Consider the following 23,867-nt stretch of genomic DNA (forward strand, 5'->3'; position numbering starts at 1 on the left):
ATGTTCTGATGTAAGTCTATGCTCATTTTTGAGTCTGTGAAGCTGTATTTTATTGCATTCCACTCAGAGGCGTCTCTTATATAAGCTTTTTTCTCAGCAGACATGTAGGAGAACTACAGCTGTGTCTGATAATATTATCGACGGCTTTGTTAAGTGTCGCTGTAAGTCAGTGTGACAGTGAGTCAGCATGCACAACACCAGAAACCTGACGCTGAGGCAGCTAAATGGAATTCACCCATCATTCATTTTATTATCTACATCAGTGCTGTTCCTACTGTGGCTTGTCAAAATGTATTCCATTAAAAATGCCTATGATGTGTCCCTCAAATACAGGTGAATAGGGCAGACAAAAGATTAGAAATAACTCTCAATACAATACTGCGTATTACAGTTAAATCATATTGTGGCTGTGTCAGATAATGCTCTGGCCTTGTTCTATCTATATTTAGCCATTATTTTCTAATACAACCTGTGGTTGCTAAGCGACTTGTGACGAGGCCCTGCTGATAATTTTATTTTGAAGGCACAGTTAGCATGCTTCCGCTATGACTGGCAGACATTGAGGCAGGCCTGAGGCTTATCCTCCACTTCAGACTATATTAAATTAACTAGATCTGAGGCTCTTTGTTTTGAATCAGTTAGTTTGGGACACCTGTACCATTAATGTGCAATCTATGGCCAAAAGTATGTGGACACAACATAACAGCAAAAACATAACAGGTACGCCCACATGTGACTGTTACAGATGTCATCCCTGAACCATCCCTAAACACTGGTTTCAGGGGCTGTATCACATTTTGGAAACTGGCTGCAGAGATTTGGTCTCTTAGCTACAATGGTATTACTCAAACTGTTGTTGGATGATAGTCCTGACTTATTGCCAGTTCTCCAGTTCATCCTGAAGATGTTGGATGGACTGAGGTCAGTGGAGGTCCGTATTCTATTGGTCTCTAACATATAAAAGAATGAAAAAATCCTATTACAATTTTCCATGGTGCATATTGACAAATTCAAATAATTGCTGTGTAACTAACAATCCAAAATGAAATGTAATTTTTACTTGATAGCTAAATGACTTGAATAATTAATCGCTTGTCAAAACTATTTCCCATTCATTTTCTGTCAATCGAAGGAAGTGATTAGTTAACCAGCCCAAACAATTAAAACAGTCTTAACAGATCAGATCTAAACCAGTGGGGCTGTCCACATGATGTTCTTCTTCATACACATCAGCACTGATCCATGTTCTGTCTGTCTGTGTAAGGTTAAAATAAAACTCACACTTCTAACTGTTAAAGATCATTTTTATTTGCCCAAATACTTGAACTACAAGGACATAAGAACACCCTCAGCTATAGAAAACATCAAATTTTGTCAAATGATCAGCAGTACAAACTTGTAAAGCTTTGCTGTCTTAGATATCTCTATAAACCAACAGAAGGGAGAGAAGAACAACTAAAACAGGTGAATTGAACCAAAAATTCTCCCCCGTGAGTGAAAGGCTCACTGGCCTCAGAAGTCACAGATGAGGGTTTGCCAAATTAAAATACCAACAAAACAATAAGCACTCAATACAAAAACAGTATTTACAAAAAAAATTACAAGTTTTTTTTTTTCTTTTACCCCAATTCCATTAGCAACTCAGTTCCCCAATCCCTTTTACAAACTCCCATCAATCAATATCAGCAAACACTGTCCTTTTCCCTCCCAAAGTTATTTAAATAGTCCACGCTGGTTTTATTTTAGTCTGTGATGAGATTCATAATGGTCAAAATCAGTCCATTACTAACAGATTATTAATAGTTGCCATGTACTCATCTGTCCGTTGACCCAAAATGTCAGTCATGGAAGTCCGTTTCCGGGTAACAAATGACATGACAGCGCCAAGCAGAAGAATTATTAAAGACCTTTGGAAAGAAAAAAAAATGAAAAGATTCAACAATATCTACATTCATGGTGTTGGTATGATGTCCCCACACAGGCATACATGCACGCTGCAGTCACATCATGGTACGCAACAAAACAGCAAAAACGGCACACATTAAAGCAAAGAAACACACATACACCCTCATATATACATAGTTCTGTGCATGCATGCACACAAACTCACACAGAGGGACAGATTTACATTAAGTGCACACTTTTTTGGGATAAGCATCGGACTAAAACCCAGATGGATTACAGTCAATACTATTAAAATTTCAAATGAAAAACAGATGAAACCATACAGCTCAACATCCCTAAACGATTCCAGATGGGTCAGAATGCAACTGCACACAATTAAAACAAAAAACCTATCAACAGTTCAAATAAACCGTAAATGACATGTAAAACAATGGTTCAGATAAGGAACATACACCATCTGTATGACAAACGCTTTAAAAACAGTCAGATCGAGCTCTGAATGTAGAAAACAAGTGTGATCCCCTTCAGTGACAAACTGCAAACACTCAACACAGTTTGTCACTGTCAGACCAGAACAAACTGAGTCAACTGAGTCAAACACGATTGTTTCAGACTTATGAATTTATGCACTACAAGCACTGTCAGTTAATTTCCATAAATGACACCTCTCAATGACAAAGACATGGCGATGGATTCCACAGTGCCTATAAAATGTATATAATCCACCACCATTGGACCTTTTTGTTTATGAACACTGAATCACAGTGGATGTAAAAAAAAAAAAAGTTTTTTTCTTAACACTAATGACTCTTTAATGTTATAGTGAAAACAACCTTTATACATTTGTCTGTATTATGTGTTAATATAAAATGCAAATAACCAAGTACATAAGTATTAACTGGGTCAGCTGATCAGGTTGAATGGAGATCACTTGTGTGTAATCAAAGTTGACTGGTAGATAAACCTGCATCTGGGAGCTCGAACAGCTGGTTCGTTAAATTTCTAATAAATACCACACTGTGAAGATAATCCCAAACAAACTGCAACAAGTTTACTTGAGAGGAGAAGAATGAAAGAGATATTTCAAGGGACGGAATAGCCTGCAGATTACAGTAAGGTCAACAACTTCTAAAAAAAAATGTTAAGAATATGGCACCACTGTAACTCTGCTTAAAGCTGGCTTTATTGGTGCAAGAAATGCATTAGTGAGGCCAGACTTCAATCCAGTAGAGAATGTGCAGCAGGACATGAGAATTACTCACAGCCCCTAAACACCCTGACCGGAGAGTTGAGCTGATCAACAGAGTCCAGTCTGTAACTGCTGCGAAAGGTGCTTATACTAAATACTGAAGAGGTTGAAAATTATGTAATTAATTGTGTTGCGTTTTATATTTGGTCTTCATCTTAATCTAGAAACTTTAGCTTGTCGCTGTCTTACAGCAAATTAAACAAGATCAATGTCAGTTTCAGCTCTGTGTTCAAACATCTGCTGCACTTCTGACTACACCCTACATCATAGCTGGGTGTAGTCACAGGTCCAGCAAACATGTTTCCAATAAATGTTGTGTATTCCTTTAGAGATTTTCTGAGGAGTTTGTCAAAAAGCCTCATTACATCCACTTTGGTTCAACACTGTAAAACAATAAAACATGAAAAAGTCAAAGGGGGGTGAACATTTTATAGGCACTGTCTTTTTTTTTTTTCCTTTTCTTTTTTTTTTTTAAATGAGAACACGGGTAAAAAACAAGTTCTGAAATTTTCCAGCAACAAAAAAAAAGACATTCATAATGGCTTGATTTTTTTCCTGAAAAAATACCACCTCTTTAAGAACCAAATGATAAAATCTACATCAGAAATTGAGAATAGAGAACAAAGCAACAAAGTTCTGGAAAAAAATATTAAATGAAACATTCTGAAGAGTGCAATTTTTCAGTGCCCCGCACATCCCCCCTTCCCTAAAGTGATCCCCCATAACATGTTCTTTGGCTCCATGAAGCCTGTTCACAACTCGTGCCACCTGTCTTCAGCTATTTACCAGAATAACAGAACAAACACTGGAGGGTAATTCATTACCTTGGACATTAAAACTAACCATAAACCACTAAACCTGTAAGTTCAAGATTGAAACCAGCGGCAGAAAAGTTCATGACATCACCAAACCAGTGGGATGCTGTTTTTGGCATAATGTCAGTGGCCCGTGCTGTGAGATGACCGTCACAGCGGGGAGGGAATGAAACAGATTTTGGACATAAGGGCAGGGTCCCTCCGTGAGAACAGACGCAGCAACGTAAAGTGGGTGAGTGTGAAATGAATGAGGCGATGCAGGGGCTCCCTCTGGTGGTGGGAGGAGAGCAGGGTTGGCACAGTGGCAGAGCTCCCTGGACTCTTGGCTCAGCTCAGCGCTGCTCAGTTCATCTCAGGACAATGTCGACCCGATCCATCAGTCCGAATCAGAGTCTGACGTCCCTGCTGAATTCGACTCACTGCTGCTGTCCTCTGATTTGTTCTCCTTGTCCTCTGCTTCATCGTCATCATCATCATCATCTTCATCTTCATCATCCTCCTTCTTCAAAATCGAACAAAAAATAACATTCAGCACAATCAATATCAGGTGATTACTTCTTTACGTGGCCAATGAAAAATGTCACTTACATCATCCTCCTCCTCCTCATCCTCGTCGTCTTCATCATCCTCGCTGGATGAGTCTGCGTCAGAGGAAGCCTTCTCCTGCTCATCATCATCTTCATCTTCGTCATCGTCGTCGTCCTCCTCAGTGTCCTGTGGACAGAGACATTTAACCACATGAAATTCACATACAGCTGATTTTCTGTCTAGTGACAGGAAACAGAAGAATGAGTCAGGACTCACAGATTTCTTGGACTTTGCCTTGGGGCCTCCTGGTTTTGCAGTTGTTCTCCTTTTCTGAAATGCCAGAGGGAATAAACATTCATTTAAATATGTCAAAGAAAGATTCAAGAAGTGGGGGAATATTACAGAAGTTCCAGTATGTGACACAATAACTGACTTACCTGTGAATTATATTCTTTGTAAGTGTTTCTCTCTTGTGAAGACAAGCTCTGTGGAATGATGGAGAAAGGAGATGTGTGTTAGATGAGAAAATTTCAGTGAATAATTCATGGCTTTCCCCCCAAACAATCAATCCTTACAGCGAGCCACTGTTCCAGTTGGACTTTATACTGCCTCTGCTTTTCCTCAGCGATCTTCTTGTAGCGGTCCTTGTCCTTCAGTGGTAACCTCTGCCAGCGGCTGCCGATCTCAGTCATCCGCTCTTTCATTGGGAGGTGATTCAGCTCTCCGTTGGACAGCATCTCCTGAGAGAACTTCTGATATCCGTTTCTAGATTTAAAAGCAAGAGAAAAACATGGTTCAAAAAGGGTTCAGTACCTTACAAACAACAGGCAGCGCAGAAGAGTTGGATGCAGCAAACTTACGATGGTGGTTTCTTGGGTTCACCCTCAAACTTCATCTTCTTCCCTGAGGCAATGGCAGCAGCAGGTGAGCGCATCTCACACAGGTCTCTCTGTTAAGGAGAGATAAGCCAATGGTTAGCTCACTGGCACCGTCTACAGATGTTAGGGAATCCTGCTGGACATTGACAGTGGTACCTCGTATCTCTTCTGATCCTCTGCTGCCTTTTTGATCCACATGATCTTCTCTTTTTTCTCCATGGTGCTCCAGGTTGCTTCCATTGCTTTCTGTGCCTTTGGACGATCGCTCTGAAAAACCAGGGGTTCACATTAAATGTACTGATAGTGAGTAAAACAAATTCTTCTGTACATACTGTCACCTAGAGATACCAATTTATATAACATGAAAATATATTAAGTGCATAAACAAACTACATAAACTTTATTCTAGATATTAATTCATAAACTAGTGTCACAGACAGAACAATGACACCTGCAGGTCTAAACATTCGATGAATTCATGCATGGACACCAGTGATCTGCTTCTGCCTTCCTTGGGTGATACATGTATTTTTAGGTGATACACATAATTTAGATACATGTATACTCAAAATACACACATTAACTTTTAGCATCTCATGTTGAACCAGTGTTTAAAACAAAGCTGCCACTTTTATTCTAGAAACCAGGAGCCATGTGTACCTTGAACCTGGCCAGGTAGTCTCCTATGACACTCTGCTGCCAGATGTCCTGAGCGGTCTTGGGTGGGTCTGGCAGACGACTACGATCTTCCTTGTCCTTCTTCTCTGACTCTGCCTTCAGGACCGTTTCTAAGCGTTTATACTTCTCCTAAATGACCAAGACAACAAGATCATTTAAAAAAATATTGGAAAATTATATTACAAAACGTATGATTTGGCTCCTGCAATAGCTCTACCGACCTTCTTCTTGTCTGGCAGTTCATTCCACATACGTGCCAGCAGTCTTGTGAGTTCACTGTCAGAAAGGTCTGGTCGCTCCTGCTGCAGTTTGGGACGTTTTTCCTCAGAGAAGATGAACATGGCTGAAATGGGCCTTTTGGGTTTCTCTGGATTGGCCTACAGATTTCAAAGCAAAATAAAATCAGAAAAGATACTACAACATCTGCATTACAAATTACACAAGACGCAGAATCTATTGGAGTCAACCTCCACAATCTGGGTGGTCGCTGCTGTATACTCAGACTTACCTTTGCTTTAGGGTTTTTCTTTTTGGAGGCAGGACTGTTGGCTCCACTGCCCCTCTTAAAACCTATCTTATCTTCGCCCAAGACCCGCTGCTGCTCCTCCACTGACAAACTCTAAAAATGTCCCAAACAGCAGAGAAAAAATAAATAAGAATCTCTTACAGCAAAAAATACAGCACACAAATGGAAACACTAATGGTTGTGATGTGAAAACTCTGAGCACAGCAAAAACACTAGTCCAAAGAGACATAAAAAAATAAGACTTACACTGAGGAATCTGTTCATCTCAATCTCATACTCCTTCTTTCTCTGGAAAAAAAACCAAAAAAATAACCAAAAATCACATCATTAGACTTACACTACTTGCTTTTCTTATACAATTGTGACTTGATTCTTAACTCACCTGTTCACAGCGTTTCTGATAGGCGTCCTTCTCATTCTGTTTCAGCAGCTTCCACCGCTGACTACACATCACCATACGCTCCGTGCTGGGTACGTCCTTCATACTTGACATCAACTCGGCGCAGAACATTGAGTAACCATTTCTGAAAGCGTGCATACACAAAAGATTTGTCTAAATAACTATCATGGGTCAGGACCATCTTTATGTGCCAGCAGTGTATTTCCAGCTCTAACTCACGGTGGTGGTTTGTCAGGTCGGCCGTCAGATTTGTCCTTCAGATGCCTCTCAGCCTTGGTGAGGGTGGACTTTACAATATCCTCTTGGGTCATGTTTAACTCTGGATGCTGCTGGATGTACTCCCGCATTGTCTCCTAAAATATTAAAAAGAACCCAAACATTTAAACCAGTGAAAATGCTTGTACAGACACAATTTTTTTGTCATCACGGTAAGACTCTGATGCAACATATCACCATCACTGTGGTCTTCACCTCATACTGCTTCTGCTGCTCCAGGGACTTTGTGATCCATTTGAGTCTTTTTTTGTCAGACAGCTGCGTCCACTGTTTGCCAAGACTGTCCTTAATGTCTTTGGTGGTTGCCTGGTGTCAAACAGAAAATTTACCTCTGAAGTACCCCACAATTATAGTTTAAGAGATTGTATTTTGTATGTCATAAATGCCTGAACTTACATCTGGGCGTGTTTTGAGGAAGGCCTTCTTTTCATGGTTGTACCACAGCTGTTGGGGTGTCTTGGGCTTCTCTGGGACATTTGAACCTTTCTTGGTCATGCTCTCCACAAGGTCTGGGTGTTCTTCCCTACATTTACACATCATAAACCAACATTTAAGCACAATTATCAACCTTAAATATGCTGGAGGTACAGGCCTAGTATGCGCTGCATTAATGCTAGATAATAATCAGTAATCTCACCTGAACTTCATCATGCTTAGCACAAATGTTTCTTTGTCTCTTAAGAAGTCGTCAACATATTTTTTCTGTTGAAAAGAAAACAATGTTTTTATTGTATTTTTGGAACTGTATCAAACAGTCAAACCACAATTAAATTTAAAAGCTGTAGCTTGTTTTTGACTGACCTTCTTTTTGTCAGGCAACTCTCTGTACTTCTTTGAGAGGATTTTAGTTAGATCTAAGTTGCTCATCTCAGGGTGCAACTTTGCGTACTTGGCCCTCTTTTCCATGAAGAAGCGGAAGTATGGAGTCAAGGGCTTCTTGGGAAAATCTGGATGCTTCTGTACATCACAAGGAAAAAATTGGAGTGAGATGATTTATTCATAAACTGCTAGTTGTTCCTTAGTGAGGCAAAATGTGTGTTTTCACGCACCTTTATTTTCTTGCCCTTGTAAGGGTTCTTGATGTAATCTTGAGCATCAAATATCAGTTCAGTTAGAGTCCTGAATTTACGGATCTGTGGTTAAAGCAGAAAAATAAAACACATAAACTAAACAGCACTACATTTGACATTCAGCAGACAATAAATCTCACTCAATTAGCACGAATATCACTTGAGCTTGCTCACCTCTTTAGAGACCTCCTGCCACTTCTGCTTGCACATCTCTGCTGTGTAGGAATTGAAGGCCACCTTCTGCCAGTCAAGGTGGGACTCTGATGTTTTGTATTTAGTCAGGTCCTTCTGGGGCAGGGCCACTTTCATGGCCTCCAGCAATCTTAAGAGGTCATCCTGTGCCCAAACTGACATAGTGCAAAGACAAAAGACATGACACAAAATAAATAAAACGATTAACATTTACAACAGTCTGCTCTGTTACAACACTAGCTATAGTAAACATTAATAAGTCTATAGTATTATTCAGTTTAAGGCTGCAACCAAAGATTTGATTGATTATTGATAATTATTAGTTATTAGTGTTACAACTATAAGATGTAACAGTGAAAAATGAAACATTTTTCTTAAGGTGCAATCTTAAAATTGCATTTTTTGTACATTAGATATAAAAATGCAACAGATCCTCATAACTGAAAAGCAAGAACTGGGTATTTTTGCTTAGAAAATGAGTTAAATAATTAATCAATTATTAAAATACCGGCTAAATCATACTTTCTAAGATGTTTTTATGCTCAAAAGACATCAATATTATTGGTACATGGAGTCCATCTAAAATGTAGATATAATCAATATAGTTAGTTTTTGTTCTGATGATAACAGATATTTGCCCTATCATTTTGAAAAAATAATCTATTCTTTATTTCAATATACCTTGGTCTTGGGTGGCTTCCTCCATTTCTCCATTCATTTGTGGTCGTACTGTCTTTTATCTACAAAAACAACAAAAATCAAGTTATTAAACATGACCTCTAAGAGTAGTATGAACTGTAATACAGAAACATAATACAATCCTTAATATGGTGGTTCATACTTAGCTTCTACACCAGAATAGAGCATATTTTTAAATTACAGGATTATATTATGTTTTTTTTAAATATATGTTTAATATTTATTATGATTGGCTTTTAATTCTCAAAAAAGTGTTCGTCTATGATGTAAAAGTAAAACTGGTGTTTGCGGGTGGCGAATTTCAAATTTGCCTCTAGATAATGGTTTATGTTCATTACACCGCCCCTTAAACGTTTACGCTACATGGTGAGACATAGGCTATTGCTTGTGACGGCTTCAAATCTCAAATAACACTGCGGAGGGCTTCAACTAGCACAACTAGCTTCGACAACAGGAGTCTCCGTCGAGCTAATTTTGCCAGCCGGAATTCGGCGTGTTAGTACTGTCCTTATTCCACAACAAAAGTATCGTGGACGCACAGAAGCGACCATTTTCTCGACCGGTCCGCTCGGTAATGGAGGATTTTCTGTCGGAGCGGAGGTTGGGGAGGATCCACGGAAGGAGGAAGCGAATGGACGTGGACGGACAGGCAGCTGTAGGCGACCAGCTGACCACGGACGGGGGATCTGCTTTCGGTCTCCGACGAAGGGGAATGGTGGCTTGGAAGCACTGCAGCCAAATGCGCCACTCGGTAGAGGCGCCTCATCACCGTTGGACGCGGATCTTGCTCCGCCATGCAAACCTATAATCTCCTCTTCTGCTGTTCACTCAGGCTGGAGCGAGGAAATCAATATAATGTTCGCTTACAAGTAATAAATGTGCTTCAAGCGTATTTAACAGGCCGTTTCGGTCAAAATTTTAACGTTTCACATTGCGATTTCAGAGCAAAACCTAGTGCATTATTCAGCGAGGCGTAGCCGAGCTGTGCTCCAATGATGGCGGCTGCTCGTTGTTCATCGTGTCCTTGATGGCCCCAGCTCTCTGTGGTGTCCACGGCGTGACCTAGCTACATCAAACCTGTCGATATCACCGTTTATCTTCCTAAAGAGCTGATATTACGTACATTTGGGGTTGTTAGAGCATCAAAAATAAGTTTAATTTCATTAAAATTGTAACACATGGATGATAAAAATTGAGAAATTGAGGCATTACACGACCAAGGACAACTTAGCAAGCCAAATGAAGCTGAAATTGGGTATTTTCTCCCATAAATGTATAGATCTACATTTAAAAAATAAATATATATATTCGTATTTAAAACAAAACTTTAAACTTGACTGTATTTAATGATCTCATGCTTCCTAGTGGGTAGACCCGGAGCACTTCAACGGTACAAATCGTCTAAAACTGTAGTTCAACGGCTAAAATGTTAGCTAAGCGATAAACGTGGTTAAATTTGAGATTTGTAAAAAAATAAATAAATAAAAAAAATAAAAGCTTTAAAAATTCGCAAAAAAGGACCGAGATAAATTTCGTGGTGGTGGGTTGGAAGGAGTTGCGGAGGCACAGGAAGAAAGAGGAAAATGGAAAATATTTTTAACGGCCAAACGTTACAGCCTCCACATTATTTTTACAACAGAATTTATTTTTTAACGGTAGTTGTTAACGGTATTCTGCCACAATACTGCGCCGTTAATCGGTCCATTGAAATTGTTATTCAAAGCTCAAAAGGAAACATGTTAACATCCGAGGCTGAGTGGCTTCACTGGCGCGACAAACAGCTCCAGGTCCGCCATGCTTCAGCTCTGCTCTACAAGGAAACCTACCGTGACAAGGTCCAATGGCGCACTGCAAACACAGAAAACCGAGCTTAAAACTGAAACGCCAGGGCGTTGCAGACTCCCTTCCCCTTGTTCCAAAAGCACATAAGCGAACACAAGAAGGCGGGTTCTCCGAGCTCGGTCGTCGGTGGTTCTGGGCTAGTCAGTGAGAGAGAGAGGGGGAGAGAGAGGGCGAGTCTCTGCACGGTGAGATATTAAACCGAGATCCCTGATGGCTAACCGAGAGAGGCGGCTGGCTGTTCCGCCAACAGCCGCATGGAGGTCTCGGCGCGGAAACCACCGCTAAATCCCCCACGCAAATGACCCTGTTACAGCACGTATAGTCGAGTTTCGGTGAAGGGAAGTAGCTTAGCACAGTCGCTGGGTGAAATTTTTTATGAAAATATTACATTTACCTACGGGTCTTACCCAGTTTCTTCCCGGCTGTAGAGGACAAGAAATTCGGGTATGGCCGACCTCGTCTGTACCCTGCCACAGCGGTTGGTTTATTTCGCTACTACAAAGAGCTTACCGACCGAGGCGGTTCACATGGGGAAAAAATGCAAACATTAGAGGTGTATTTTATTGGTTTTAGTAGCTTATTCTGGTTTATTTATCGCGCACTCTCGCCGTATTATGAAACCGAGCGGCTGTTGTGTTGGCTTACCTGTCTCTCGGCGTGAGCCTCGGTGTCGTTGTGGAGGAAGAAGGGGAGGGTTGAACGATAGCCAGCACTGCGCCGTCGGTCCTGGGCTCCAGTCCCCGCAGAGATGGTCCTTCCCCCCCGCCTCCATCTCTCTCGCCGTCTCCCTCCACTCAACGCGCAGCAGCTCCTCTCCATCCAACCATTTCGCGAAGCCGAGGCATCCACATTTTTTTTTCCGATCTCGCACGGTTGTTTCTGAACCCAGCCACGGGCGGTTATTTTTACTCCCGGAGGCCGACCCTGCCTGATCTCCAGCCGAAGTTTGCAATATTTTCTCAGGTAGCTGAAAGTTACATGGCAGCCAAAGCTGTGTCAGTGGTTGTCAAAGTTAATGCAACCGGCTCATCTAACATAATCCCTTAACTAAATATAATTAACATAAAAATAAATATAAAAAAAAAAAAAAAAGTTTTTTTTTAATCTTCACTTATCAATATTAGACTTGAATTTAAGAGATGACTATCGAACTAGCTACCACAGGCTAGCCTCCGTAGCTTTTTACCTTGCTCGATTTCTCTTTTAGCAAATTGTAAGCGGTTGTTTGACAGCTTCATTTCGGCCCAGCATGTTTTTTCTTTTCAACTCCACCTTGTGTGTTTGTGGGCGGGACCCCCGGCCGTCCAATCCAGTCTGTCCGATTCAGGGAAAACAAATGACTTTCAGGCACTCGGCCTTGTTAAACTGTGCTGCCTTCCCTGGCCGTGGGAAAACTGATTGATCGCCCAGGAGTAAACACAAACATGGAAACAGTTTAAGAATTTGTATATTGTATAGAGACCTGGAATGTCCTGAATCAAATAAGAAATTAAGACATTGTGAAATAAATAATCTCACGACTAAATACACGTTATATAATTGTACCATATGCTTGTGAAATATTTATATACATGTGTAAAACTCATTATCAAAATGTATTTTTATCCAACTTAGATTCAGAACACCAGTTTATTGCAGACTGTTTTTATTTATTTCCAGTTTTACATTGAAATTTTTTCTTTTTTTTCCCCATAATGTCATTTTTTCCCAGTTACTGATCACATTTCCAGCTCAGCACTTTTTTAGTCTTGATTGACAGTGTAAGACTTTTTAATGAAAAGTGGTATTAGTCACAACAATAGTATTAGATAATACTAATAAATAAATAAACACTGGAATTAACAGAAACACCAGTTATTATGAACTTAGTTGGAGTATTTCACAATTTCATGGTTACACTATATTGTTTGTCTGTTGTGAATATATGAATATTTATTTCATAATATCCTGTTTACTTGTATTGAACCCTATCAGTCTGATTTTCTATGCTTAATATTTACTTAATCGCATTTGATTAAAATAAAGAAATCACAAAATGTACATATTTGAGAAAATTTTGCCACCAGCAGCTGGAAAAAGGTTGATTCTGTTAAATTTTGACCTCTTGTTGTAGAGTAAAATTTCTCATTTTAAGACTAAGGGTAGTTACGAGTTATGTCCATGAAGTTTTCCACATAGGACTATTAAGTGCTGGAGTTTACTTGATAACATTGAAGGCAGCATGCAGCTAAATGGCAGGCATCATGGTCCAATTGAACAGCCTCTCCTGTTGCTTGATAATAAAAGTGGGCTGGAGGTGACAGGCAAATATGATGTTTTCTATTTCAATCACGAAAACAAGCACTTTGAGGCTGTTTTTTATTTTTAATAAAGTGTAAATCCAAAGCATGTACAGTGTTTCAAGCACACAATCACATGATAGCTAAAACAAAAGGCTTAATAAGATACATTTACAAATAGGGTTTTCCCTGATTATATCATCAGTGCAACAGTCAGCTCAAACAATTATATCTCATCATCCGCTATCCACACATTGCTGCTCATCCCAGTTTATAATCATGAAAGCAATTACACGCTTAAAATCTCAAATCTAAGTGCATTACACATCTTTCCATATACTTTCATAACAAGTCAGCTGAACAGGAAAGACCAAACCACACAACATATGAATTGAGGCAAACTTGAGGAACACTATTTGAAACATTTTTCAGAGTAATCAGTGGAAAGGCCACTGTATGAAGCCAGGGCAGGGCTGATAGTCCCACAAAAGTCATCATTTGTGCAGGTGTGACGGGCTGAGTAGATCAAATTTACTTAACTTAAATAGTGAACATAAAGTAAGTTGGAGATATATTATTACATGGGCAGATCTACATGTGGCAGCACTGGTAATCACTTTAAAGCTATACTGTAGTTAGGCACTTAAAGAAAAAACAATGTTATAAGTGGATTTACCTCAGGTCTTAAAGGAAAATACCTCTCATTTCCAGAGGATGTTTTCCTGCATCAAAATACCACCAAGTAAGTAAACAGCCATTACATTACCTTACCTAAAAACAAAAGGGTAACATTTAATGATCCCAAAATGAATGCTACATGAAGAAATGAAATATGAAAAGGAAATACGGAAAACAATTGAGCATAGGACAAGTAGTAATACATCTTGATGACAATATGGACTGTATATTAGTTTTATATTGTGTTCACAGACAACATTGGAGTTGCAGGAACAATGTATGAATTCTAGAAATGAGAGGTAATTTCCTTTAAAGATAAATAATAGTAACAGAACAGTTTGAAACTGCAAAGAGTTGTTTATAAATACATATTTTCAAAGACACCTGATATTCAGTTTTCACATAATTACTGGCATTCGAGAACTGAGTTGACTTAAAAGTTTTTGAACTAGATATTGATAGTACGGTGATGCTTACGGCAGTGGGGACTCATTGTACACATCCTCCCCGAGTTCCTCCTCAAATGTCACTTTGGCATCATCTGCATCCAGCTGCAACACAAACACATCCAGTTACAACACAGACACCTAAAATCAAATAACACAACAATGTGTGCTAAGCTTTGGGTGAATATAACACATACAGAGGGGTACTTACACATTTCATCTCCATGACAGAGAAGAGCCTGCCAGTCATGAACATGCGCAGAGGGATGGTGAGAATGAGAACAAAAGGCAGAGCCAGGGAGAAGGGGCTCATCTTCACCGCCCACAGGACGGCCAGACACACGAGCTGGATTAGAGTGAAGAGATGCATCCGCAGTGTCTTGACCTGCACAGACCAGGCAGAGGAAGGTGTTAGCAGAGAAACTCTTGACTAGTAAACACTGAAATATATGGGAAAACAGAAATTACTGAACAAGCCTGCTGGACACAGAGACAGGAGACACAAAGAGATGCAAAATGACTACAAAGACAGGCAAAACGATCACAAAGAGACAATTACAGTCACAGAGATTTACATGTCTAGTGTCTAATATTAAAAACATGCTGCAAATCAGTACAATGCCATCACAAACTACATCCTCCAAAATAAAATATACAATAATATATTTTAAATAATAATATAAAAGCGTTGAAGCAAGCACTCACTGACACACTGGCAACGAAACCTCTGCAAAAACACAAGCTTAATAAAGGAATGATTTCTTGTGGGACTGTTGTAGTCGATGTTATTGTGTATTGTATTTGGTATTTTGGTCTATGTAACAGCAATGTAGTGCAATAATACTGACACTGAACCTCAAAATGATATGATATCTTTAGACATTAGGCAGTATCACATGAATATATATCAATGATCTGACTCAAGTCAAAAACTGTATTTGAGGAGGTTTCATACCCTGGTGGCATAGGCATCAGAGGGATGGTATTTCTTTGGTGTGATCAGCAGAAGCATCCTGTCCCACATCTGGATTCCACTCAGAGAGGTGATACCCATGTAGAGGAAGATGCCAAACAGGGCTGTCATGGGAATCATCTTCAGTATAGGTTCCATGTAAATAGAAACACCTGAAAATCAGAGAAAGAGAATGTGGGTTAGAGGGAAAAGGTTATTTGTTCATACCCTACTGTGTTTGTATCAGCACTGTCGATGGCAGCCCTTACCAACCAGGATGGCGACAAGAAAGCCACTGATCCTCTGCTCAAGCACCTTCTCAATCTCTGGTTTCGGGCCCTTGGACATGACAGTGAGAGCATTGGCGTGGGTCACGGATCGCACGGTGGCAGCACTCAGCCAGGGCACCCCGAAAATAGAGGAGATTCCTCCCATGGTAACCAGGATGAGCAGATCAAAATGAAAACCAGATCCTTTCACCATCTTCCTCTCAGGTTTGCTCACAATCAGGCTGATGATCCATCGAAAGAAACAAAAAAATTTCCTTCAAAATCTTATCTTGATTTTTTTCAAGTTAACTAGCTTCATGTGAAGTCATTTGTAATGGCATCATTTATAGTGTCACTCACGTAGTAATCTGGGACTCGAGGAAGATGAGAATGAAGACGAGCAGTGCAGGTACACAGCAGGCTGCCATCATCCAGATGGGGAAGGGCTGCTTCTCTCCCATGGGGTTGATGAACCAGCCTCTGACTTTGGGGTTGGTCACTTCAACACCTTTTGGCACAACCAGTTTCTACAAGAATGATATTCATTCAGAAAAAACATCCAGAAAGTAAATGCATGAGCTTTGAAAAAATGATATGAGCATTTTTAAAGTAGATGTTTAGATGCTTACCTGAGTGTAAGCATCCTCAATGCTGATATCCACAGCGATCATGAAGAAAATAGCAATGGGGACACCGAAATCTCCAATCAAGCGACGGAGCTAGTGAGACAGAGAGCAAAAGATTCAATATGGTCAAAACCACAGATAGCTACTTAATGGATATCTCATTTATAACACTTCAGAGTCTTGTCCAAACTGCACCTCCCCTTGGGATATAAAGGTTGGTCTTACCGGGCCTGGAAAGTATTGACCATTCTTGAACTGACGCAGGAAGTATGCAATGAAGAAGCAACCAAACATCAGGCACATAGACAGCAGGGCAGTGTTGGGGTAGGGCCTCTCAACCTCTAGCTCATGAACGGTTATGTTGCCATCTGAATGGAACTCGAAGTGCTCCGTGATGACTGGGTGGAAGGGGTTGTCCGCTGTGCTGTTCAGATGTTCATAGTTCAGAATCAGAGGATGGGCTTTGAAGATCTGAGCAAGAGGGAAGGAGAGATGTCAGAGGTAGGAGAAAAAAGCAACACATTAGATAGCGATGGCATGAAAATGTGATGTGAAATGGATGGAGGGATGAGGTGAGGAAACCTTGATGAGTTTACTGAAGGTCTCATAGATGAAGATGAGAGAGATGAGGATTGAGAAGATTTCTTGGGTGAAGCGAGAGATGAATCGGACCAGGAAGCTGCCTTCCACGGCCACGATGATGACCACGATCACTATCAGCCACATCCCCACCCAGACACGACCCACAATGTACTCAATGTTCTGGGACTTGCAGAACTAGTATGGAATGAACAAAAGAAAAATGGATGTTAATGAAGTTAATGAAAATGGCTTTCCAATGACTGATTACTGGGGTTTCCACATGTGGCAACTTGTACATACAGCGTAGAAAGCTTCCTCAAACACCAGCAGTGGTCCGGAGAAGCCGATGACAAGGACAGGCTGGGCGGCGATGAGACAGAAGATGATACCCTGGATGCTGGTGGAGATCATAAGCTCTGACACGCCCATCATTCTTTCTGTTTTGTCAGCTATGGTCAGACAACAGAGAGAATTACCAGAACTATCAATGGTCACTGAACTCTTGCAAATGAAGTGAACCTGAAACATCAGACCCTTGTCATTATTCCGGACCCTCTCTTACCCAAAAGTCCTCCAAAGGTGATGGCTGGGGACAGGGCAGCGAAGTAGATGAAGATGACGGCTGCAAGGACCTGAGGGTTCAGAGCATCTGTGTAGTCGCTGAGGTAGTGGCGGTAACGACGCTTCATGTCCTTCACCATCCCACCGAAAGGATAGCCAGTACGGGCCAGGGGGTCCTCCCTAGGCTCCTCTGGAGGTTTCTCCACTGGAAAACGGAAATTAATATTGATTGCACTGAATCTGCCTACGATGGAGTTTTTTTTATAAGTGCTTTTCTAATTCATCCAGTACAGGTTAGAATTTGTAGATTTGGTCAGGACTTAAAATGCCACTCTGCACTCTAAGTACTATACCTTTGAGCCTGTCACCAAATGCAAGACGAGTGTCACAGGGGCGGGTTCTGTCACGCAACATCTTCTTCTGGAAATTGATGATTGGCTCCAGCATTGCCTTATCTTGGATCTCAGTGGGAGGAATCACAATGCTGCAGTCCATGAAGTCAGCGATGGCACTGGTCAGCTCTTTGTCGGTCTGTGCCAGGAAGGCTTCCAGACAGAACACCTGTCAGCAGAGAGCGATACAGAAAGCTTTCATTGGTGGGGTTGTGTATTTCCATTGGTGAAGCTACATGTTGCTGGGATATATTTTTTCTCTCTTAACACTGTCTCCTCACCCAGTCAGCCATGAGGGCACCCATGGCTCGTCCACTCTCACTGTAGTCTAATTCACTCTGGCTGGGTCCCACCAGGACAAAGACAAAGCGAACAGGGATAGGAGACTCCAGAGCAGACTCCATCACCACAGAGTCACTCAACCTGACAAAAGCTACCACTGGTTTCTGCAGGAAGTCCAGGACGCCTATTGGAAACACCAGCTTTTAGCCATATCTGCTCCAGAACTACATGCAACTGGAGACACATAACTGCATCAGAATAACATGAACATACCTGAGAGGACAATGGAGGCCTCCATGTTGTCAGAGCTGTCCCTCTGCAAAAATAATGACCCAGCAGTACATTAAGTGTCAGCTCAGCATGTTAATACATTAATGTGATACTGATGATCAGCCAAATTATTAAAAGTAGATCAAACTGAATAAAAACTATAGAATTATACCTTCTTGGATACAGAAAATGTCTGCATCTGAATATCTCCAGAGGGTGTAACCACAGGTCCCTGGTTCTGACTGGAAGGACAAATAAAATGAGCGTGAAGAGCATACTGCAAACATTTTTACAGCATTATCAACTTTTAGAAAAAGACAGAGAAACTACTGTGGGTTACCTGCGTCTCATGAGGAGAGCTCTCAGTAGGCCATCCCTGTCGCTGGCACGAATCTCATTCTTGTTCAGCAGCTCATCGGCCACCTTCTCAGCCACAGCAGACAGACTGCTGGCATTCAGGTCAAAGATAACAGCCCCTGATATCATGTGAAGTCAGGTGTTACTGGAGATTTTAATTTCAATGGTCATATTAATATAACCAAAACATTTAATGTAACATAAACACTGATTATAGCTTAATTTTGGGTTCAAAATTCACCTGTAGACATGGTCTTGCGGAGCTGGAGCAGACTCTTAAAGGTGAGATAAGAGACATGAGAAGGACCCCATTTTCCTGTGGCGGGGTTGAAGTTCTCCTCATAGCCCACCCACCGGCTGGTCTCCTGCCAGGTACTGTCCTTGAGCTCATTCAGCTCCACATAGGCCTGTGGTAAATACAACAAAGTGAATTAATGACAGTAGATGATGGTGATTTTTATCACTGAACCTGGAAAAAAAATATTGACTAACTTGAGCATCTCCTCTTGTGGTTGCATTGGTGTTCAGGTTCAGATGAGCTATAATAAAGAGATAAACAAGTGAGTTGTGCACAGATTGAAAGAGTCAAATCGCCAACAGCTGCATGGATTATCAGGTGAATTTACCCTCTGGGAAAGCACTGGGGATGATGAAGGCCTCCACAGGTGGCTCATCCTCCTGCCCCTCTTCCTCCCTCCTCCTCTCCAGGTCAAAGATGCTGCTCTGGTCTGGTGGAGTCCTGGTGGTGAAACAGAAACACAAATTAAAATAAGACTATGTACGAGAATCCTCCAAATCTGCACTAGATCTTACAAACAACAGTACCAGAGCTAAAGCAATGCAGCTAAACTCTGACAAACATTTGGGATTATTTGGAAAATGTGTTCTAATAATTGTGTCTGTAAAATAAAGGGATTTTGAAGCTTGTGATTGTAGTTAGCAAATGGCTTAAAACCCATCCAAGTAAGAGTCTCAGTTCAGGCTGATAAGGTTCTCCACCATTGTCAAGTTCTGCTATTCTGTTCTTGACCACAAGAGGGCAGTGTTATGTAACCTTTTGCCTATAACTACTGTTGACTGCTTGGCATATGTGGGATGTTGTGCCTTGAGTTTACACTCTCAGGCCCCCTTACACCAAGGCTGTTTGTAAGTCTTCCTGTTTGTCTGGTACTGGCTGGATCTAACCCCTGTCTTAGCCACACTGTATATGCCACACACCATAGAGAAGTTACAGTGTTGATCAGCTTCATTATCTGCAACATTATCATTTATTTGGATTCATGTTCCTGGCCTCCTGACAAATGTTAAGTCCACAATTCATTGTGTTTTAGCTCCGTTGTGCTCTCCAACTCCTGAGGGAAATAAACAGCTCATTAGCTGGTAAATGCTCCTCCAGCTAGTCATTATCTGTGTATGCAGATATAATGACCTGTCTGCTGGTTGTACTGGGGCAGGTGGTGTACAGTGAATCTTCAGAGATCTTTCACTTTATCAAACTTTATGAATAAAAACAGAAATGTAATGGTCCCTAAAACAAAACAAAAAAAAAAATCAGCTGAAAGAGTCTAAAATGCTCTGTCGACTAAACAGATCATTTTAGACTCTTAGATTTTTTTTACAGACTCTTTGATGGTTCATTACTACATATGAGGCCTTCCACATTACATACAGTAATTTGAGACATTTTAAAAATACACAGTGATAAGGTGCTGCAAGGACATGCTACACAGGTAACAGATGAACTACTGCTTAAACAGAATGACACAGGGAAATAACTCACAGTCTAACTGGAGAAGGAAACGCTGAGTCATTGTCTTCATATGACATGTCACTGCCCTAGACAAGGGGAAAGTTGAACAAGAGTTAATGGATGATGAAGAGAAATAATTATTGCTGCAAGATTTAGGCTGCTAAACCAATAAAACTCCACAGTGTCCATCAATGTCCAATTTTCCATCACCCTTTTCTCTTTTAGAGACGGTTGGAGAATCTACAGTATAAAATAAATTAGAAAAAAGTTTTCTGGGTGAACAACTGTGGAGCTTCAACATTAGATGTCAGATTACACTGCATGTGTGGAAAAAAGACCAACCTCCTCAAAGCTGAAATTGTTTTCCATTGATGTTCCTCAGATGTTGAGTTATCTGCCCTTGAAATCTCAGCTATTTTTGTGCATCCCCTGAGACAGAAAGGGAATGAATGAACATAAAAATATAATATTTACATGAGATATATCATTTTCCTTAACTAACTGCTTACTCACTGAAGACCATTAATATCAAATCTTGAATCTGTTTCTCCTGTCATGGCCTTTGACATATGTTAAATGCAAACAGGTTCAGCTACAGTACCCAAGGTGCAGGATTTGTGACAAATCTACATGAGAAAATCAAACAATTTTCACCAATATTCTGTGGTCAACAAATCAGAGTGTTTGTACAACTGAGGAACAGGTTTCTTAGCCACTACAGAAACCAATGAGGCCTGCTTCGACCCTCTTTAAGGCACCTTTGACAAAGATACCGCCATCTACTATCACACAGCCGCTCTGAGTCTGTCTGCAGAGCCACGGCTCAGGACAGATAATCCATCAGCCGTTGAGAATGTGAAGTGCGTTATAGTTTGAATAGAAGACGTACAGAGCCTTATCTTTAGGTTACACCCTTTTCGAACCAGACACCTCTGTTCCCCTCAGTTACAGTAAAGTGAAAAACTTGAATATTATTCAGGATATGCAGCTACTGTAAATTGCAGCTATATAAGTGGTCAAATTAATGCAGAAATACATGATAATATACACATTATCACTAAATGAATATATGCTTGTTTTTCAGGTATTGCATATTAATATCACAAACACCTGACCAGAATTAGAATTGGTCAAGAGTGTCAAGAAGGTTCAGCAGAAAACAAAAAGTCCAACTGTTACACATTCACTTTACATCTGCACAAGACTGATAAGGAATGATTATTAGTAATGACTTGGATGAAGGCTTTGAGGATATGGCCAGTGCATGTCAACAAATTATGCTGATGAATATTAGGAAGGCATTGCTGTTTAGTGGTAACAATTCTCCACCCTCTATCTCTGAGAATATACAGATATTTTAGCACAAAGCCAAAACAAGCAGGTGAAATATTTCTAAAAATGGTTTTATGTTATAAAAATCCTCACTTTCCAGAGATAAGAATCCCACTTGACCTTGACCTAAAATAATTAAAACAGACTGAAATATTTTTGACAGAAAATGCACCACAAACCTTTTGTTCATCAAGGTTGATTTTCCTGTCCAACTGAATTACTTTAACTCAAAAATAATAATTTCAAATGAACTCCCGCCCTTATCTCATAGACATGGCAAACACATTAAAGATTAGCATCAGATATCGATATTGTTTGACCTCTATCCCTTGTCCATTAATGTCATAAAGTGTGTCTGACCCCTGTCCAGAGAAGGTCACACCCCTACCCGCATGCAGGTACTCCCACCTGGTCTCCAGCACTGGAAACAGGACGACCTCTGTTCTGTCAGCCTCGACGAGCCTGGTGATAAACTGAGCCAGGACAAGTAAAAAAGATGAGTACAGAGAGACAGAATGAGAGGAGCAGGAACACCCACAGGAAACTACGTCGACCTGAAGAGGTGCTGTACCCCACAACCCCTTTGGTTCCTAAGCAACCCCTTGGGGTTGGTGGCGATAAGGACTGTCTGCCAGAAAAAAGGCCATATCAGTGAGGGACACCTTGAGACAGGGATATCCCAGCCCTAGTTTGTCTGCTCCGCCCTCTCAGCATGAAGCTGGTTCAAGCGTGGACAGAAGCGTTAAGGAGAACATGAATGGACCAGTAGCCCAAACCTCGTCCTGTCTGGGGGGCACACAGGGGGTAAAGAGGGTAGAGAAGGGTGCAATGTACAGTATCAGGGGGACATCATCTCACTACGTCATCTAGTTTACGTGTTGGGGATTCCCTCTTGATCTGCACATGAGGGGTAGTTCCTCTCCCCTTGATTATCTGAGGAAAGTGATGTGATAGACACATTAAACTTTTTTCACCTCAGGCCTGAAGCTCACTTGGTTTGTCTCTCGTACATGTGGCATGGTCGCAACGGGCTGAAACGTCTCCTCCAGCTGAGTGGAGCTGGATGCTGGTGGCCCAGCCCATGCTGATGACAGATATTGACACAGAGCTGCAGGCCAGACTGGTGAAAGAGACAAACATGAGTGGTTAATACAAAACACCTTCAACAAAGAAATCTGGTTATCAACACTGTTGTCTGAGTTCACCGGCTCTGCAATGGTGCTTCTGTCAAAGAATGAAAAATAATGTATTTGACTTAATTTGATTCTTATGTGAGCACCTTTTTATGTGTCTGCACTGAGGCCTAAAGAATTGTCAAGGCGCCCCGTAAGCCTTTAACCTTATTGCCTTTAATTGTTTTTGTTTTGTTGCTTCTCCAGCAAAGGATTTCACTTCTGTAGATTTTGGGGACTAGGCGAGCAGATGCATGCAAACGCCCTTGCAAGGATGCAGTGACATTGAATTGCACTAATAATCACAACAAATTTCTTGTATACTTTAAATGACAGTTTGGTAGCAACAAAAATTGACTGAGAAGAAACTAAAGAATCCGACACACTGTCGATCTCTTGTACTCAGTTTATTGCTACTTAATAAAGAAAGTAAAACATGATCAGCACTGTGAAAGATTGTTTGGTTTCCTTGTACAAAGTCAGAAAAACATGCAGAAATTCAAATTCCCATCAGCTTAAGGAGCAGAATCATACAACAAACATACCCTCTCAAAGTGACCTCTGATCGTCTTTCAACAGCTGATACTGAGGAATATCTAAGTTATATTCTTACAGATTAAGAATAAAACTTAGAGTTTTACCTTAGGCCAGTAGTTACTCTCTTTTTGGGGTTCAGGAGGAAGAGTGGGTCCCCGGCCCATTGTGTCCACACGTTGTAGTGCTCTTGAGACAGAAGACACTGATGGACAGGAGCAACTTAGAAGTAACTCTGCTGCCACTGGTGTGTGTTTGAATGGGTGAATGAGAAGCAGATTGTAACATGCTTTGTCTTGTAAAGTAAAAAAAAAAATAAAAAAAACA

At 40.8% G+C, this 23,867-nt stretch overlaps 2 protein-coding genes across 7 annotated transcripts; both read right to left on the reverse strand.

Annotated features, from left to right (window-relative positions):
* Window positions 1-3,748: 3,748 nt before the first annotated feature.
* On the reverse strand, window positions 3,749-12,352 carry ubtf (upstream binding transcription factor). Of its 5 annotated transcripts, none has more exons than XM_071469122.1 (22): window positions 12,245-12,352; window positions 11,704-12,025; window positions 9,199-9,257; window positions 8,500-8,672; window positions 8,305-8,388; window positions 8,057-8,212; window positions 7,893-7,957; window positions 7,652-7,778; window positions 7,451-7,561; window positions 7,199-7,332; window positions 6,962-7,103; window positions 6,826-6,867; window positions 6,562-6,672; window positions 6,275-6,430; window positions 6,036-6,182; window positions 5,532-5,642; window positions 5,358-5,446; window positions 5,073-5,262; window positions 4,935-4,982; window positions 4,774-4,827; window positions 4,558-4,683; window positions 3,749-4,471 (listed from the first exon to the last, which is right to left on the reverse strand). In XM_071469122.1, the coding sequence occupies exons 3-22, from the start codon at window positions 9,233-9,235 to the stop codon at window positions 4,346-4,348; spliced, it is 2,229 nt and encodes a 742-aa protein (XP_071325223.1). In that variant the 5' UTR covers window positions 9,236-9,257; window positions 11,704-12,025; window positions 12,245-12,352; the 3' UTR covers window positions 3,749-4,345. The 5 variants fall into 5 exon arrangements, with proteins under 5 accessions (XP_071325223.1, XP_071325231.1, XP_071325207.1 ...); XM_071469106.1 differs by lacking the exon at window positions 12,245-12,352 and adding an exon at window positions 11,466-11,563 and having other exon boundaries at window positions 4,198-4,471; window positions 11,704-11,834; XM_071469130.1 differs by lacking the exons at window positions 11,704-12,025; window positions 12,245-12,352 and adding an exon at window positions 11,043-11,270.
* Window positions 12,353-13,402: 1,050 nt separating this feature from the next.
* On the reverse strand, window positions 13,403-22,379 carry slc4a1a (solute carrier family 4 member 1a (Diego blood group)). 2 transcript variants are annotated; one of them, XM_071469079.1, is made up of 21 exons: window positions 22,243-22,379; window positions 20,845-20,931; window positions 20,533-20,588; window positions 19,379-19,491; window positions 19,245-19,291; window positions 18,994-19,159; window positions 18,736-18,871; window positions 18,568-18,637; window positions 18,399-18,441; window positions 18,125-18,309; window positions 17,805-18,012; window positions 17,453-17,656; window positions 17,191-17,339; window positions 16,891-17,085; window positions 16,534-16,779; window positions 16,312-16,401; window positions 16,043-16,209; window positions 15,683-15,924; window positions 15,417-15,586; window positions 14,673-14,846; window positions 13,403-14,566 (listed from the first exon to the last, which is right to left on the reverse strand). In XM_071469079.1, the coding sequence occupies exons 2-21, from the start codon at window positions 20,869-20,871 to the stop codon at window positions 14,489-14,491; spliced, it is 2,766 nt and encodes a 921-aa protein (XP_071325180.1). In that variant the 5' UTR covers window positions 20,872-20,931; window positions 22,243-22,379; the 3' UTR covers window positions 13,403-14,488. The 2 variants fall into 2 exon arrangements, with proteins under 2 accessions (XP_071325180.1, XP_071325187.1); XM_071469086.1 differs by having other exon boundaries at window positions 22,223-22,337.
* Window positions 22,380-23,867: the final 1,488 nt, after the last annotated feature.

The sequence above is a fragment of the Trachinotus anak genome, unplaced genomic scaffold, assembly GCF_046630095.1.
Source record: "Trachinotus anak isolate AG129_WGS33_773 ecotype Australia unplaced genomic scaffold, CSIRO_AGI_Tana_v1 ptg000003l, whole genome shotgun sequence".
In the NCBI taxonomy this organism is placed as follows: Eukaryota; Metazoa; Chordata; class Actinopteri; order Carangiformes; family Carangidae; genus Trachinotus; species Trachinotus anak.

Coding starts and splice junctions, on each gene's coding strand:
- ubtf (XM_071469122.1), bottom strand. CDS start 9,235: ATGAATGGAGAAATGGAGGAAGCCACCCAAGACCAAG. Junction 6,183..6,274: donor AACTGCCAGACAAGAAGAAG/GTCGGTAGAGCT, acceptor TTGGTCATTTAG/GAGAAGTATAAACGCTTAGA. Junction 4,472..4,557: donor ATGAGGAGGAGGAGGATGAT/GTAAGTGACATT, acceptor TCGATTTTGAAG/AAGGAGGATGATGAAGATGA.
- slc4a1a (XM_071469079.1), bottom strand. CDS start 20,871: ATGGAAAACAATTTCAGCTTTGAGGAG. Junction 18,013..18,124: donor GTGCCCTCATGGCTGACTGG/GTGAGGAGACAG, acceptor CTCTGCTGACAG/GTGTTCTGTCTGGAAGCCTT. Junction 16,210..16,311: donor TTGAGGATGCTTACACTCAG/GTAAGCATCTAA, acceptor TCATTCTTGTAG/AAACTGGTTGTGCCAAAAGG.